General features: G+C 63.6%; 2 protein-coding genes across 2 annotated transcripts; both read left to right on the top strand.

Moving 5' to 3' along the window:
* Window positions 1-18: 18 nt before the first annotated feature.
* LOC137668181 (uncharacterized) lies at window positions 19-4,131 on the top strand. The gene is made up of 5 exons (XM_068409501.1): window positions 19-181; window positions 258-643; window positions 1,232-1,392; window positions 1,798-1,930; window positions 3,514-4,131. Exons 1-5 carry the CDS (start codon window positions 19-21, stop codon window positions 3,718-3,720), a joined length of 1,050 nt encoding a protein of 349 aa, XP_068265602.1. The 3' UTR covers window positions 3,721-4,131.
* A 1,352-nt stretch (window positions 4,132-5,483) lies between these two features.
* On the top strand, window positions 5,484-9,159 carry KLHDC8B (kelch domain containing 8B). The gene is made up of 5 exons (XM_068409228.1): window positions 5,484-5,856; window positions 6,719-6,883; window positions 7,100-7,324; window positions 7,573-7,674; window positions 8,528-9,159. The coding sequence occupies exons 1-5, from the start codon at window positions 5,484-5,486 to the stop codon at window positions 8,722-8,724; spliced, it is 1,062 nt and encodes a 353-aa protein (XP_068265329.1). The 3' UTR covers window positions 8,725-9,159.
* The last annotated feature ends 4,502 nt before the right edge of the window (window positions 9,160-13,661 follow it).

Below are 13,661 nucleotides of genomic sequence, written 5' to 3'. Positions count from 1 at the left end.
GGGGCCGGTTCCGGGGCGATGAGCGGCGGGGCCGGGCGGCGGCAGCGGCGGCGGCGGCTGGTGCTGCACGTGGACCTGAACAACACGGTGGTGGCGGCGGACGCGGTGTCGGGGCAGGGCCCGAGCGCGGCGCTCAACGCCTTCCTCAGCACCGTCACCTGGGGCCGCGTCGGGGCCGCCGGTGAGCGCCGGGGCCGGGGCCTGCGGGGGCCGGGCGGGCGGCGGCGGGGGCAGCTGAGCACCCTCCTCTCTTGCAGGCGAGTGGCAGTGGGCGAGCGATCGCCCCTCCCTGCGCCCCCCCTGCCCCGGCGCCCTCAGCTACTACAGCCGCCACGGCCGGGACCCCGCCTTCACCGCGGCGGGCCCGGGCCGGTGCTTCGGCGACCTCCACGCCCGTCACCTGCAACTGCTGGAGTGGCCGGGCCGGCCGCACGACGTCCTCTCGGTACCGGGGGACCCCAGCAAGCGCTACCACCTGATCCTGCCCGCCTTCTTCCACCTCCTGGACACCCTGCATCGGGAGGGGAGGGCCTTCGCCGTCGTCTTCAGGACCTTCGGCACCGACCTGCCCCGCGCCCTGCGGGCCGTCCGCTGCGCCCTGGCCGGGCAGCACCCCCAGTTCCCCACCCTGCGGGATGTGGCGGTGAGTGGCACCCCGGGGCGCTGGAGAGGGGCAGCCGGATGGCCCGCACGGAGCTCCCCACGCCAGGCTGCTCTCGAGATATCCCGCTTTTAAAAGCTCCGGCTTTTGCGGAGAGGAAGCACAGCCAGCTTCTGGCGAAGAAGCTCTTAGCCAGGGGAGAGCACGTGTGCGTGCAGATCCTGCGTGGGAAAGGTCTCCTCTCAGGATATCCCGGCTTGGACAGAGCATCCCTTCTCCCGGAGGGGGGACGCTGCAGCAGTGCCGATGGCAGCCATGCTCACCCCCTGGCAGGAACGCTGGGAACGAGCTGCAGAAGCCGCTTCAGTTGTTCCTCAGAGTGTTGACAGGGAGCAGAGATTGAAAGGGTGGCGGTGGCAGTGTGCAGCTGGGAGGTCATTCCTTTCCATCCCAGGGGAGGGGATGATTTTTGGTTGGGGGTTTCCACGCCTCCTCTTGTCTTCTCCCCAGCTCCGTCTTCCCACATGGTGGTGGGGAGTCTCCACCCCATTGCTTGTTGTCTCTGCCAATGCATGAAACAACCTGTCTGCTTTGGAAACGTTTCCTCTCCTGCTCTCTGTGCTCCTGCAGCTCCCTGTGGACCTCACCCCTGGCCAGATACGCTGCAGCAAGCGAGAGGTGGTGCTGACAAAGGGAGCAGAGCGGCTGGCCACCCGTGAAGGTGGAAGAAAGCTTTACGACTACTTCAGCTCCTTTGAAGGAATTGGAGGCTTCCAAGACCACTTTGACTGGTGAGAAGCAGGGCACTGAGGAAGCAGATTGGGCATTTTCTCCTCTCCCATGGTTCTCTGAACTTCTCCCAGTCTGAAATAGCTCCTAGTTTTGAGGTCTTTGTTCCTTACATGCTCCCCATTTTGCCCATGGGCAGCCTGAGGGGGCTCTTGCATCTTTCCTCCTGTCTCCGTCCCCTGGTGTACCTCCTGCTTTTCTCCAAACACCCCCTGGTTTGTCACCTTGCTGCAAAATGCTTCTCTTTCCTGAGCGGCAGCAGCAGGCAGAGGGACAGGACGGTCTCTGTCCCACTTCCCCAGCTCACAGGGTTGCCCTGAGCCCGCAGTGCAGCCTCGCCTGCCTTTACCCGAGAGCTGTCGTGCTCTCCCTCCCCTGACTGTTCCTTGTCCCGCTTGCTCTTTCAGGTGGGCCATAAATCAGTTCTCTTCCCAGGGTGGGAAGCCTCTGTGGATCGACCCCTACGATCCTGGCGTTCACCACATCTTCATCGACGACAACATCCGGCTGGACGATGCGGACACCATCGTTCATCCCCAGGTAGGCAGCTGAAGGCCCCTGGGGCTGTCCCCGGTGAGGGTCAGGCATATTTTGTCCCCTTTCCATGAGCGTGAGCCTGCAAAGGGGGATCAAGGCGTAGTCGTGGTGTCACTGCACCCCACGCCACCAGTGTCGATGGCAGCGATGCGTGGGGCTGCCCGCAGGGAGGGTGAGATCAACCGTCAGCGGGTGCTGACTGCCTGTGCTCGCTGCCGAGCGCCTCTGCTCCACCGGAGTGAGTCAGCCCCGCTCCCGGTGGCACCGGCAGCAAGCCAGCCAGCCTCGGCATGTGGCTGCGGCATATCTGTGGCACCGTGTTGGAAGGGCAGTGTTTGTGGTGGAGGGCGCTTGGAGAAGGGAACATTTATGCAGACAGAAATGTGCCTGGCAGTTGGACAACTGTCGATGCTCAAACAAGAGCCACAGCTCCACAGGCAAGCCTGGACGCCTGCCTGTTTCCATCCGGGAGGAGACAGTGCCGGGGGGGAAACCTGTGGCAGCCGGTGAATGGTCCACGATGTTTGCTGGGCAGCCGGGGAGTGGCGAGGGATGGGATGCTCGTTGGCTGTTCCCTGCCATACAAGCGCTCAGCTCGTAGCTGGTGGCAGGAGTCGTCACTGCCCGGAGCAGACCTGTCGGGAATAGGCTTGGGACTGTGCCGTGCCAGGTTCAGGTGAATTAATGCGGACGGCTCTGCTGAGAGCCCGAGGCCCCTGTGCACAGCAGCTGCTGCCGGCGTGTCTGCGGCAGCCGGAGCGTGGCCTGTGTGGCTCTGCTCGCTGCTTGTCAGCCTCAGGCTGTTTCCCTGATCAAGGAGTTCCTTCTTTCGCCATCTGTAGCTGGCACGGCTGGTCAGTCAGGCTGTTCGGCTTGTCCCGGGGCTCTCCCCACACCGGATCAGACAGGTGGGATGAGGTTATGGTGGTGGCAGACCTCGCTGGGGTCTGGGCAGCAGCCGGGCATCCCTCCCACAGGGCTCATCCCCGCTGCTGGGACTCTGCTGTCCTGCAGCCAGGATCGGCAGGTTGGGCGCCAGCTTCCCCTCCTCTTGTGTCACCGGCTCTGCAGGGCTGTCCTGGTGTCAGTGACAGTGACAGAGCAGTGCTGGGAGGGAAACAAATTGCCACGTGGGCTTAGGCAGAGCCATGGTTGAGATTAGAAAGTGAAGCCCTTGTTCCCTCCTGTGCAACGGGCTGTGGCAGCTGAAGGAAGAGCTGTTGGCAGAGGTTTTCCTGGGGTCGGCCACACCACAGAGCCATTTTCTTCCAGCTGCGTGGTGCGGCCTGTTCCTTAGGGGAGGCCCAACCACATGTGTGACGAGCTGGTTCAAAGCCAAAGGGGCCTCGTGGGAGGGATGGGAAATCTGGAGAAACTTCATCTGCTACCACTGGAGCGGAGATGGGAGCCCCTGCCCTCTGCCACCGACCCGCAGCCAGCGTGGAGGCAGCTGGCCGAGGAGGAGGGCAGGGCACAGCGCAGGGCACGAGTGCTGCTGCCAGGCTCTGTGCTGGGGCCGGGCACGGCCCTGGCACTGCTGCCCGCGGAGGGTGCAAGTGCTTCTGCGCGCTGCTCGTTCCCTGCAGGTGTTTTCGGAGCGGGGCAGCAGCAGCCCCAGGCGCGCTCCCACCGTGGAGCTGTACAATGTTTGCCTGGTGCAGACCGACCTGCTGGAGGCTATCGCCGACGAGGACTATTTCCTGCGCTGTGTGAGGCGGTGCGAGGAGAACTACGACCGCTACCTGGCCTGCACGGAGAGGGACACCCCGAGCCGGCGGTGGGACGGACAGTGACGCCACCTCACAGGACCGAGGGGCTCTGGACTGGGACACCCCCTGCTTCCTGCTGCGTGCCAGCGAACCCCCAAGCTGGGCTCCTGCTTCGAGCTGTCCCCTCACTGATGCATGACGTGGCCGCTCGGTCCTACCAAGAGCCTCCATGCCCGAGCACCAACGTCCTGGGAGCACGTGTGACGGGAACCGTGGAGGAAACGGCTTTCCTTTCCTCAGCCGCGCCATGGGGAGCCTGGCTGGTGGGGCAGGGGCGATGCTGGCAGCCACGCAGTGTTCCCACACGGGCGGCTGGTGCGGAGCAGGTGCCGGGGTCAGCGCAGTGTTACCGACGGCACGCCTGGGTGCCGTCTGTGCCGCGGTGCTCTCCCCGGCAGAGTTAGCGATGCCGCGTCCCTTCTGCCTGTTTTTAAAGCAAACCTTCCTAGCTTGTTTCTGGTGTGAGTTTCCTGCCTGCCCTTGGCCCTGCCTGTGCTGGCAGGTGGAAAGTGCCTTTCCCAGCGTGTTCCTTTGCGGGGCTTGGCCAAGTGGGGATGAAGGTGACAGTGGTGGGTTTGGGGATGAAGGTGACAGTAGTGGGTTTGGGGATGAAGGTGACAGTGGTGGGTTTGGGGATGAAGGTGACAGTGGTGGGTTTGGGGATGAAGGTGACAGTAGTGGGTTTGGGACCCGCGGGCACCTTCCTGATGCTGCTGAGAGACCCCGGCATGGTCGTGCTGTGTCCCCGGCAGCCCCGGGCTGGGTGTCCTCTCCACAGCGGGACCGTGGCTTCTCAGGCCTGTGCAGCCGGTGCCACCGGGGCTCCATGAGCCCGGTGTGGGGGCAGCTCCGGCACCGGCAGCATGTGGCTGGGGAGCACAGAGCCGGGGGGTCTCTCCGGCCCCTCGTCCTGCAGCGGCTCCTTCCCGGCGGGGTGAAGGGGGCAGGGGCACGGGGGACCGGCAGCCCCGAGGGCCCCGGGAGGGCCGGGCAGGGGGGAGCGGGGGGGCCGGGGCGGGCGCGGCGCCGCCCCCACCGGCAGCGGGCGGGCCCGGCGCGGGCGGCGGCACGGAGCAGCGGGGAGAGCGGCGGAGCGGGCGGAGGGGTGAGCGCGGCCGCCGGCCCTGCCCCGCTCCCGGCGGCGGGGAGCCCGGGACCGGTGGGCCGGGGGGTGCGGGCGGTGCAGCGGGAGCCCGGGGAGCCCCGGGGGTGTGGGCGGTGTGCCGGGAGCAGGAGCCTCGGGGGGTCCGGGCTGTGCACCGGGAGCCCCGGGGAGCGAGAGCCTCGGCGGGGTACGGGCTGTGCACCGGGAGCCCGGGCGGGTGCGGGCAGAGAGCCCGGGGCAGTGGGAGCCCCGGTGGGTGCGGGCTGTGCACCGGGAGCCCGGGGTCCGGGAACCTTGGGGAGTGGGAGCCCCAGCGGGTGCGAGCTGTGTACCGGGAGCCCGGGGTCCGGGAACCCCGGGGAGTGGGAGCCCTGGTGGGTGCGGGCTGTGCACCGGGAACCCATGGTGCGGGAGCCCCGGTGGGTGCGGGCTGTGCACCGGGAGCCCATGGTGCGGGAGCCCCGGTGGGTGCGGACGAGGAGCCCTGGGGAGCGGGGGGCTGCCGCGCCGCCGAGGGGAGTTGGCTCGCTGGGGCCAGGGGGAGTGGTGGGTGCCCGGGCACTGACTGGGGTGCTCTCCCCGCAGGAGGCGGTGGGCAGCGCCGGGCCAGCACCGAGCCAGGCCGGATGGGTGGCACGGCAGGGCCGGGGCCCGGGGACCCCCGGGGCGGCTGAGCCGGCCCATGGCGGCGGGCGCGGGCGCCTTCGCGTGGGCCGCCTTCCCCGCCATGCCCACGCGGCGCGTGTACTGCAGCGCCGCGCACCGCGACGGGCAGCTCTTCGTTCTGGGCGGCTGCGGAGGTGGCGGGAGAGCCCTGGGTGCTGCCGAGGTGCTCGACCTCCCGGCCCAGCGCTGGACCGTGCTCCCACCACTGCCCACGCCACGGGCCGGTGCCGCCGCCCTTGCCCTGGGCAAGCAGATCCTGGTGGTGGGCGGCGTGGATGCGGCACAGAGTCCCCTCGCCTCTGTCGAGGTTTACCATGTGGATGAAGGCAAGTGGGAGAAGAAGGCGGCGCTGGCTCAGCCCTCCATGGGCATCTCAGCCGTGCAGAGAGGTGAGGGCTGGGGCTGGGGCTTGGCTGCGGGTACCTCTACCGTCTGGAGAAGCGGGGATGCAGGGCTTGGGGATGCTCAGGTGGGATTTAAATCCCACTGCTGCATGGGATGCAGCAGGAGGCTTTTACCCAGCAGCTGAACTTGCCACTTAACGGCAGGGTCATGCTCCTGCCCCAGCAGCCCTGTTTCAGCCTGGGGCTGGGTGATGCAGAACCCCTCCAGGCATGGGAGCCTTCCCCAGCTGCCCTGGCTGGGAGCTGTGCCGGGGCGGCCGAGCACCCTGCTCCAGCGCGGCTCAGCATGCTGTACGTCGAACATGTTGTGACTCCTGCCCAAACTTTGCTGAGCAGCCTCCGAGCCTTGGCACAGCCCGGCAGCCCTCACACCGGGAGCCGGGGTTGGTCCCCATACGTGGTGCCTGTGTCTGCTCCCTGACTGGGGACACTGTGGCATGGCCCCGGGCTGCAGCGGGGTGGGCAGGGCAGAGGGGCTGGCAGGGCAGCGGTGGGAGCAGGCAGGGTGCCGGCCATGCCGGGAGCGGGAGCAGGATTTGGCAGCATGGCTGTGTTGCCATGGTGTCTCCAGGGAGATGGTATTGCTGAGAATAATCAGAGCCGATGGCCTTGTGCTCCACTCCGTGCCTGATGGATGGGGTGGAGAGCGGGGCGAGGGGGTCCCAGTGGGGTCAGGGCACTGCTGGGCTCAGGCCTGGCCATAATCACCGTTCCCTGGCCACCCCGGAGCAGCGGCTGGCTGTGGGGCTCAGCAGCGCCTGTGCTGCCTGCCCTGGAGGGCACGAGGGGGCTCCGAGCCCCACGATGCTGCCCATGATCCCCAAGCTCACTGCCGTCTCTTTTGCAGACGGGGCTGTGTACGCGCTGGGGGGAATGGGTGCAGACACCTCTCCCCAGGCACTGGTCCGCGTCTACGAGCCAGCGAAGGACTACTGGCAGCCCCTGCCCTCCATGCCCACCCCCTGCTACGGGGCCTCTGCCTTCCTGCAGGGCAACAAGATCTTCATCCTGGGTAGGTGCCACTGAGGCGAGCCGAGCATCCCCCCGCACCCCTGCCCTCTCCCTCCGCTGCCTCCCCGGGCTGGGGGGTGACCTGGTGCACCCCAGGGTGGCTCCGTGTTGCCCTCCTGCCCCGGCACTGCAGCCGGCCAGCCCCATCCTGCTTGCTAAGCCCACCGATGGTGCTGGCTCGGGGCACCGGCAGCCACAGCGTCTGCTCTATGTGCAGGGGGCCGGCAGGGCAAGCTGCCCGTCACTGCCTTCGAGGCCTTCGACCTGGAGACAAGGAGCTGGACGCGCTACCCCAGCGTGCCCAGCCGCCGCGCCTTCGCCGCCTGCGCCATGGCTGACGGTGTCATCTTCAGCCTGGGGGGGCTGCAGCAGCCGGGGCCCCACAACTTCTACTCCCGTCCCCACTTCGTCAACACTGTGGAGATGTTTGACCCCGTGCAGGGTGAGCTCCGTGTCCCTGGATGGGGTGGGAGCATTCCCTGCAGGTCCAGGATGTCTCCCTGGGTCTTGGCGTTGGTGTCTGTGCCAGAGGGACACGGTTCATCCAAGCTCTGAGCATCAACCCCTTGCACCTGTGGCGAGTCCTGCCCTGTGCTCCCTGGCCTCGGGGAGCCGTTAGCCCAGGGGTGTCCTGGCCTCCATGTGTGGAGAGGAGCCCTGCGGGCGATGCTCACACCCTCTCGCCCCCAGGTGTGTGGAGCAAGCCGAGCCGCGCTGTCCGCATGAGAGAGAAGAGAGCTGACTTCGTGGCCGGCTGCCTGGGAGGAAGAGTGGTGGCCATTGGCGGCCTTGGTAAGGCTGGGGGGTGGCACGTGGCTGTGTTCCTGTCCCCATCCTTTGTGGCGCATGAGTGACCTGCGCGGCTGCAGGGAGGTCGGCTCTGCAAAACTATGGGGGTACTGCAACACCATCTGCAGCCGTGTCCCTCCTCTGCCCCCCAAGTGCTGGGGGGACCCTACTGCCCTGCCCCACAGGCTGCCCCCACTGAGCCACTTGCCCCTTTCACCCCCCAGCCAGGCTATCCCCAGCTCACGTGCAGCGTGCCAGGCTCGCACAGCCCACGCCAGCTCAGCCCCGCTGCGCAGGGCTGCAGCACCACATCCCTCTCCTGAGAGAGCTGGGGAAAGGTTAGTGCTGTCACTCAGCAGCGGGGAGGGCTGCCCGGGGAGCCCAGCCTGGGGAGCCCAGCGCCGGCCGCAGCTCCCCCAGCCCTGCAGTGAGGGCTGCCAGACCCCACCGAGCTCACCCGGGGCGAGCTGGACCTCCTGCCGCAGGGCAGGAGGAGGTGATGGGGCAGGCAAGCGGTGCTGGCTGGATCCCTACGGCATGGCGGTGCTTCTGAGCCCTGCCATGGCTGGAGCTGCCCTCCCTTATCCCCCAGCGTTGGCTGCAGGGTGCCAGCGCGGGGGCAGAGCCAGCGGTGCACCATCGGTGCCGGCAGCCCTCCCCGTGGGAACGTCACTAATCCTCTTGTGCCCCTGCTAATTGCCTCTGGGATCAAAGAGCCCCCACAGCCCAGAGCTCGGGGACCAGCCACCACTGGGGGCTCCGTCTGGGGGGTGTCGAAGGCATGTGAAGGGGGAAAGGCAGAGCCTGGGGTGCGTGGAGGGCTGCAGGGGGGTTGATGCCATCCCTTCTCCCGCAGGGAACCAGTCCTGCCCGCTGGACTCGGTGGAAGGGTTCAGCCTCTTGCGGAAGAAGTGGGAGCCGCTGCCGCCCATGCCCACCGGCCGCTGCTCCTGCTCCAGCTGCCCAGCGCCCAGCCTGCTCTTCGTCATCGGCGGGGTGGCCCAGGGCCCCAGCGGCGCCGTCGAGGCTCTGTGCCTGCGCGAGGTGTCCTGAGCAGGGCCCTGGGGACCAAGCACCAAGTGCCTGAAGACGGGGACAGGGTGTGCACGCGCCCGTGCGTGGGTGACCTGGCTCCGGGGAGCCGCCGTCCCGTGATGCAGGTGCCGGAGCAGCTGTGGTTTCTCGCCCGGCTTCAGAAACCCCTCCCGGCTCCTGCACCGCTGCGGCAGCGGAGCCTGGGGCTAAATCCTGCCTGGTGGGAGGGCTGCGGGCGGTGGTGCGGAGGGAGAGGCGGCGGCAGGACTATCACTGGCCATGCTGCCCCGTCTGGCCCCATCCGTGCCGCGGCGTGTCCGTGCCATGTGTGTAGCAGTGAGTGCTGTGTCGTCGTAGACCCAGTTGATGTCTCATGTAGCACAGAGGTGCCCTGTAGCTCAGTGCCTAGGAGGTGACGTAGCACCTCGAATAAATGAAACACGTGGAATTTTATCCCGCTGGAGTTGTGTCATCCCTGGTTATCCTGCTCCGGGCAGGGATGTGCCGCAGCCTGTCGGGAAGCCCCCTCCCAAGGGAGAGCCTGGCAGGACCCCGTGTCATGGGGCAGGGACGGCTCTTGCTCCTTTCTCCCCTGCCAGGGTAAGCAGAGCAACATTATGTAGGGATCTGGCCCTCCTTTTGGAGAGGGAGAGCTGAGCGGCGGCTGCCCTGCCTTGGCACAGCCTTGCTCCTGCTCGGCCTCCGCTGTGGGTAAAGGGGCTGCGGGGGGTGAAGGCAGCAGCAGGAGAGGGGCTTTGTTGGAGAGAGATGGGGTGCGAGAGAGGGCAGGGAATGGCAAGGGCTGCCAGGATGCTGAGAAATAACATGAGATGCCTAATGATGCCGGGACTCCTGGGACCCATCCAGCAGCACAACCCTGTCTCAAAGGATGGAGCATGGTCTGGCGCCTGGGAGAGCCAGATCCAGCTGTGTCCATCTCCCCCGGGCAGGAACACCGTCAGGAACACCGCATCTCCCGCTTGCCAGCACTGGGAAGGGAAGGTAAGCTCCGTGCCGGCGGTGTTTGTGGGCGATGTTCGGGGGTGCACAGCAAGACCCCCATTGCCCGGTGCCGTGGGCTCTCCTGAGCCTCGTTGGTCTTTGCTCCATGCAGAGTCACGTGCCCCAAGGCACAGAGCGGCAGTTGCAGACACAGGCGAGGGATTCGATCTCTCACTGATCTGACATCAGAAAGATCTCGCAGGTCCGGGTAAATATCAAGCGCGGATGCCTGACCTTTCGGAGAAGACAGCCGGCGTGATCCTCGGATGGGCAGCAGGGCCGGAGAGACGGGAGGCCGGATCCCGGCAGAGCATGGGAGCATCCGGCGCACGGCTGGGGCAGGCTGTGCCGTCTGCCGGGGGTGTCGCAGCGTGGGGAAAGTTGGAAATGATTCAGAGAAGAGCATTTGCAAGATATTTTTGGTGTCATTGCCCCATCGCCTCCACTGCCCGCCCGGTGCAGTGATCGTGGGGTCTGTCCCGGCGTACTGTGTGGCTGTTTGCTTGCATTTTGGGAAGAATATCCTGGGATACCTGGGTTGGTGGTACCTCAGCTGAAGCCATCCCTGCATCCGCCTCTGGAGTTGCCATAGAAACCACCGCTGTGCCAGAGCCAGCATCAACAGGGAGCCCCGAATTGGTGATTGAGCTGTACCTGGGGGGGATGCGCCGGCAGACGGGAAGGTCAGTGAGTTGTGCTGTGCCGGGGGGGGCTGAATAGAGGGGCCCCCTCCTCTGGGCACAACGTGGCTCCCGCATTCTCCTGTGAATATTGCAGCAGCGCCCCATTTTCACAGCCCTCCCTGACCTGCGCTCAGCCCCGGTGGGCTTTCCCTTCCTGGGGTCCTGGGAGGTGACAGACTCCTCGGTGATGCGGGCTGGGGTACCTCTCCCAGCCTGCCAGCCCCTTCTGGAAGCCACCGAGGCACATCATAACTTCACTCTCACCACAACTTTAGTCACAGGGGACCCTAAATCATGGAGCTGCATTGGAAACACAGACCTGATTAATAAGCTTTTCCCGCAGGAGCATCGCACCGACGGGATAAATCAGACACTGAGTCACCAGCAAATTGACATCCCTGCGTGCCAACTTCACAGCTTTCCCTGCTAATGACAGGGTGCCCGGTGCTGCTTTTACCCAGTTCAAGGCAAGAGCCAGGAGATGCCAGAGGGGGAAGCTGCAGCTCTGGAGCCTCTTGCTGTTGCATGTCCCTGCTGCAGCAGTGTTTCCAGCAGTGCCAGTGCCCAGCCCAATGTGGCCAGTGGTCCCTGTAGCACAAGGGGTTTGCCCCTTTCTCAGCAGCACCTTGCCTCGTGCATGCAATTGCCCAGCACATTGACCCACCGCAGCGCCGTTTGGCTTGGCTGTTCCACCCAAGGCAAACAGAAACCTATGACCTCTCCTGAAAGTGTGGATTTCTCATTCTTTTCTATCTCTGCCTTTGGGAGCAGGACCAGGATCCCATCCGAACGAGTGGGGGAGAGCATCCAGGATGATGGCCAAGGACATCTCTGGATGGATGGAGAAATCTTCAGGCAAAGGGATGATGGTCCTGACCACGCTTGGAGACCGACACGTTATTAACTAATGAGCTCCCGTGAGTTTCTAATGAAATGCACTATAAAGGGAAAAAAGTTGAGGGACGTACCAAATACATTACTGTCTGTCTCCTGGCAGCTTCTCCTAATTTTTACTAAATGAAAGGCTTCAAGTATCTGGCCACACTCCCTAATGCTAGAAGTACAGTCTGTTACTTCAGATATAAGGAGCGCTACGAGCCAGCGCCTGGCAACGTGGCTAATCTCCCCGGAGCACATTATGGATGGGGGAGATTGGAACTGGAGGTAGCTGTCAGACCTATAATTAAAAAAAATGTGTTTCCTTATAAAAATTTCTTTCCGTTGTCAGGAGAGATGGAAATACAAAAATCTCATTTATCGTGTTCCGCAAACTTGGTAGACACTCAAACCAAAAAGCTCCAGCCACACCAGAAATAGGAGTAGCTCTGTATAATAACCTAAAATAACATGCTGAGCCTTATCGCCGGTGTGCAAAGCAGTGGCAAATCCTTTCCTAAGGGCAGTAGAAGTGCTGTAAATGGGTACAGGGCTCTACAGTCTCTGCTGAAGGGGGTTCTGGGCCAACTTTCCAATTATGAGTAATAAAATTATGGAAAAACACCATTTATGATGCAGGGCCATACAGGACCTGGATGCACAGCAAGGCTCTTGGCAGCAGTGCCATGCACTGGGCTGTATCATGGAGCTGCAAGCAGTTCAGGAGCAGAACGAGGCTTTTATTTACTCAACAAGCGCAATAAACGTTAATGTTCCCGTCAGCATGGCTCTCTGGAGGAAGGTTTGCCTTCCAGCCCACAGCTGCCTTGGACAGCCCAGCCATTATCCCATCCCTGAAGCAGGAGCACGATCCAGGCTGCGATTCCCCACTCCAGTCTTAGAAAATCAACCCGTTAGAGGCTCATCGTGCAGCTGAGAGTTAACAAGCTGCCGTGATAAATCCGAGCTATTTATACCCGCCCTGGTGCTGTAGTGACAAGCAAAAACAATGCAGCAAAGTCACTCCAAGAAGTTTTTTATGGGTAAAAGTCCAGAATTACTTTTTTTTTAAGTGAAAGCTTTATTTCTGTGAGATTTGATTAGGAAGCCAGATATATACATCAAGAAAGCCATTATTTTGACACCTCTGAGCTCCAGGATGCCTTTAATACTAAAGCTAAGAGAGCATAAAGGGGAATGTGAGTAGTTCCCCTAATCTATCCATGAATCTATATCAACCTTATTTCTACAGTGGTTTAGTGCTTACCAAGTATCTTCAGAACTGGCAACCAAACATTTTAACTAGTATTGAAATTGTTTTGAATTAAAGAAGGAAAAAAATAGGCAAGTAAGCGTGCCCATTTTCCATTCCTGAAGACGGAGGGTACAGGAGCACAAGGGAAAAATTCCAGTAAAACCATATTTGAGAATCTTTCTCCAGGGAGTGTTTAGATGACGGGTTATTTTTGTCATACTTCTAATGGGTGAAATTAAATCATTCTTGATTTCTGCAAGAGGTATTTACACGAGAGACCACACAGCCTCTGGACATGAAGTACATGGGTGCCATGGCTGACGTGCTCCCATGGGAGCAGCCCTTGGCATGCCAGGCTCTGAGCCTCCTCTTCCTCCCCCTGCCCCGTGATGGCCCTGTGTGCCTGGGGGTCTGCTCCCAGGCAGAGGGGCACAGTCTGCCCATGGGCGGCCCAGGGAGAGATCGGAGCTGGGGCTGATCCTGGGATCCAGCACCCCAGGGTGAGATCCTGGGACCCACCAGCTCCAGGGTGAGACCCTGGGACCCCCGGCCCCGGGGTGAGATCCTGGGATCCACCACCCTAGGGTGAGATCCAGGGACACCCAGCCCCAGGGTGAGATCCTGGGATCCACCACCCCAGGGTGAGATCCAAGGACTGCCAGCCCCAGGGTGAGGTACAAGGACCCCCAGCCCCGGGGTGAGATCCAGGGACCCTCAGCCCTGAGGTGACCCCAGGGACCCCCAGCCCCGGGCCATGAGGCCAGGACCCCCAGCCCAGGGTGAGATCCAGGGACCCCCAGCCCCAGGCCATGGGGCCGGGACCCCCAGGTTGCAGTGGGGCAGGCAGGCCAGGCAGGCGGCCACACCCCAGGCCTGTGGGGAGGCACCAGGCCCAGCCCTGAGGTGGCCATGTCGGCCGGGCCTGCCCTCGGCCTGCAGGGCCGTGGCCCCCAGGCTCTCCCCACAGCAAGGGGGCACAGGGACACACTCCCCCCGAGCGGGGCTGATCTGTCTCTCTCCATTTTCCTCCTGCCAGCATGGCTGCCGTGGGGGTAGGAGAGGCAGGGGCAGAGGCCGTGCATGCAGGGGCCATGGTGAGGGCCGGGAGCTCCCAGAGAGGGTGTCAGCTGTGAAAAACC

This window comes from Nyctibius grandis, chromosome 10 (assembly GCF_013368605.1).
Source record: "Nyctibius grandis isolate bNycGra1 chromosome 10, bNycGra1.pri, whole genome shotgun sequence".
Taxonomy (NCBI): domain Eukaryota; kingdom Metazoa; phylum Chordata; class Aves; order Nyctibiiformes; family Nyctibiidae; genus Nyctibius; species Nyctibius grandis.
Note: the sequence above shows the minus strand (reverse complement) of the source record. Positions and strands in the feature narration are given on the sequence as shown.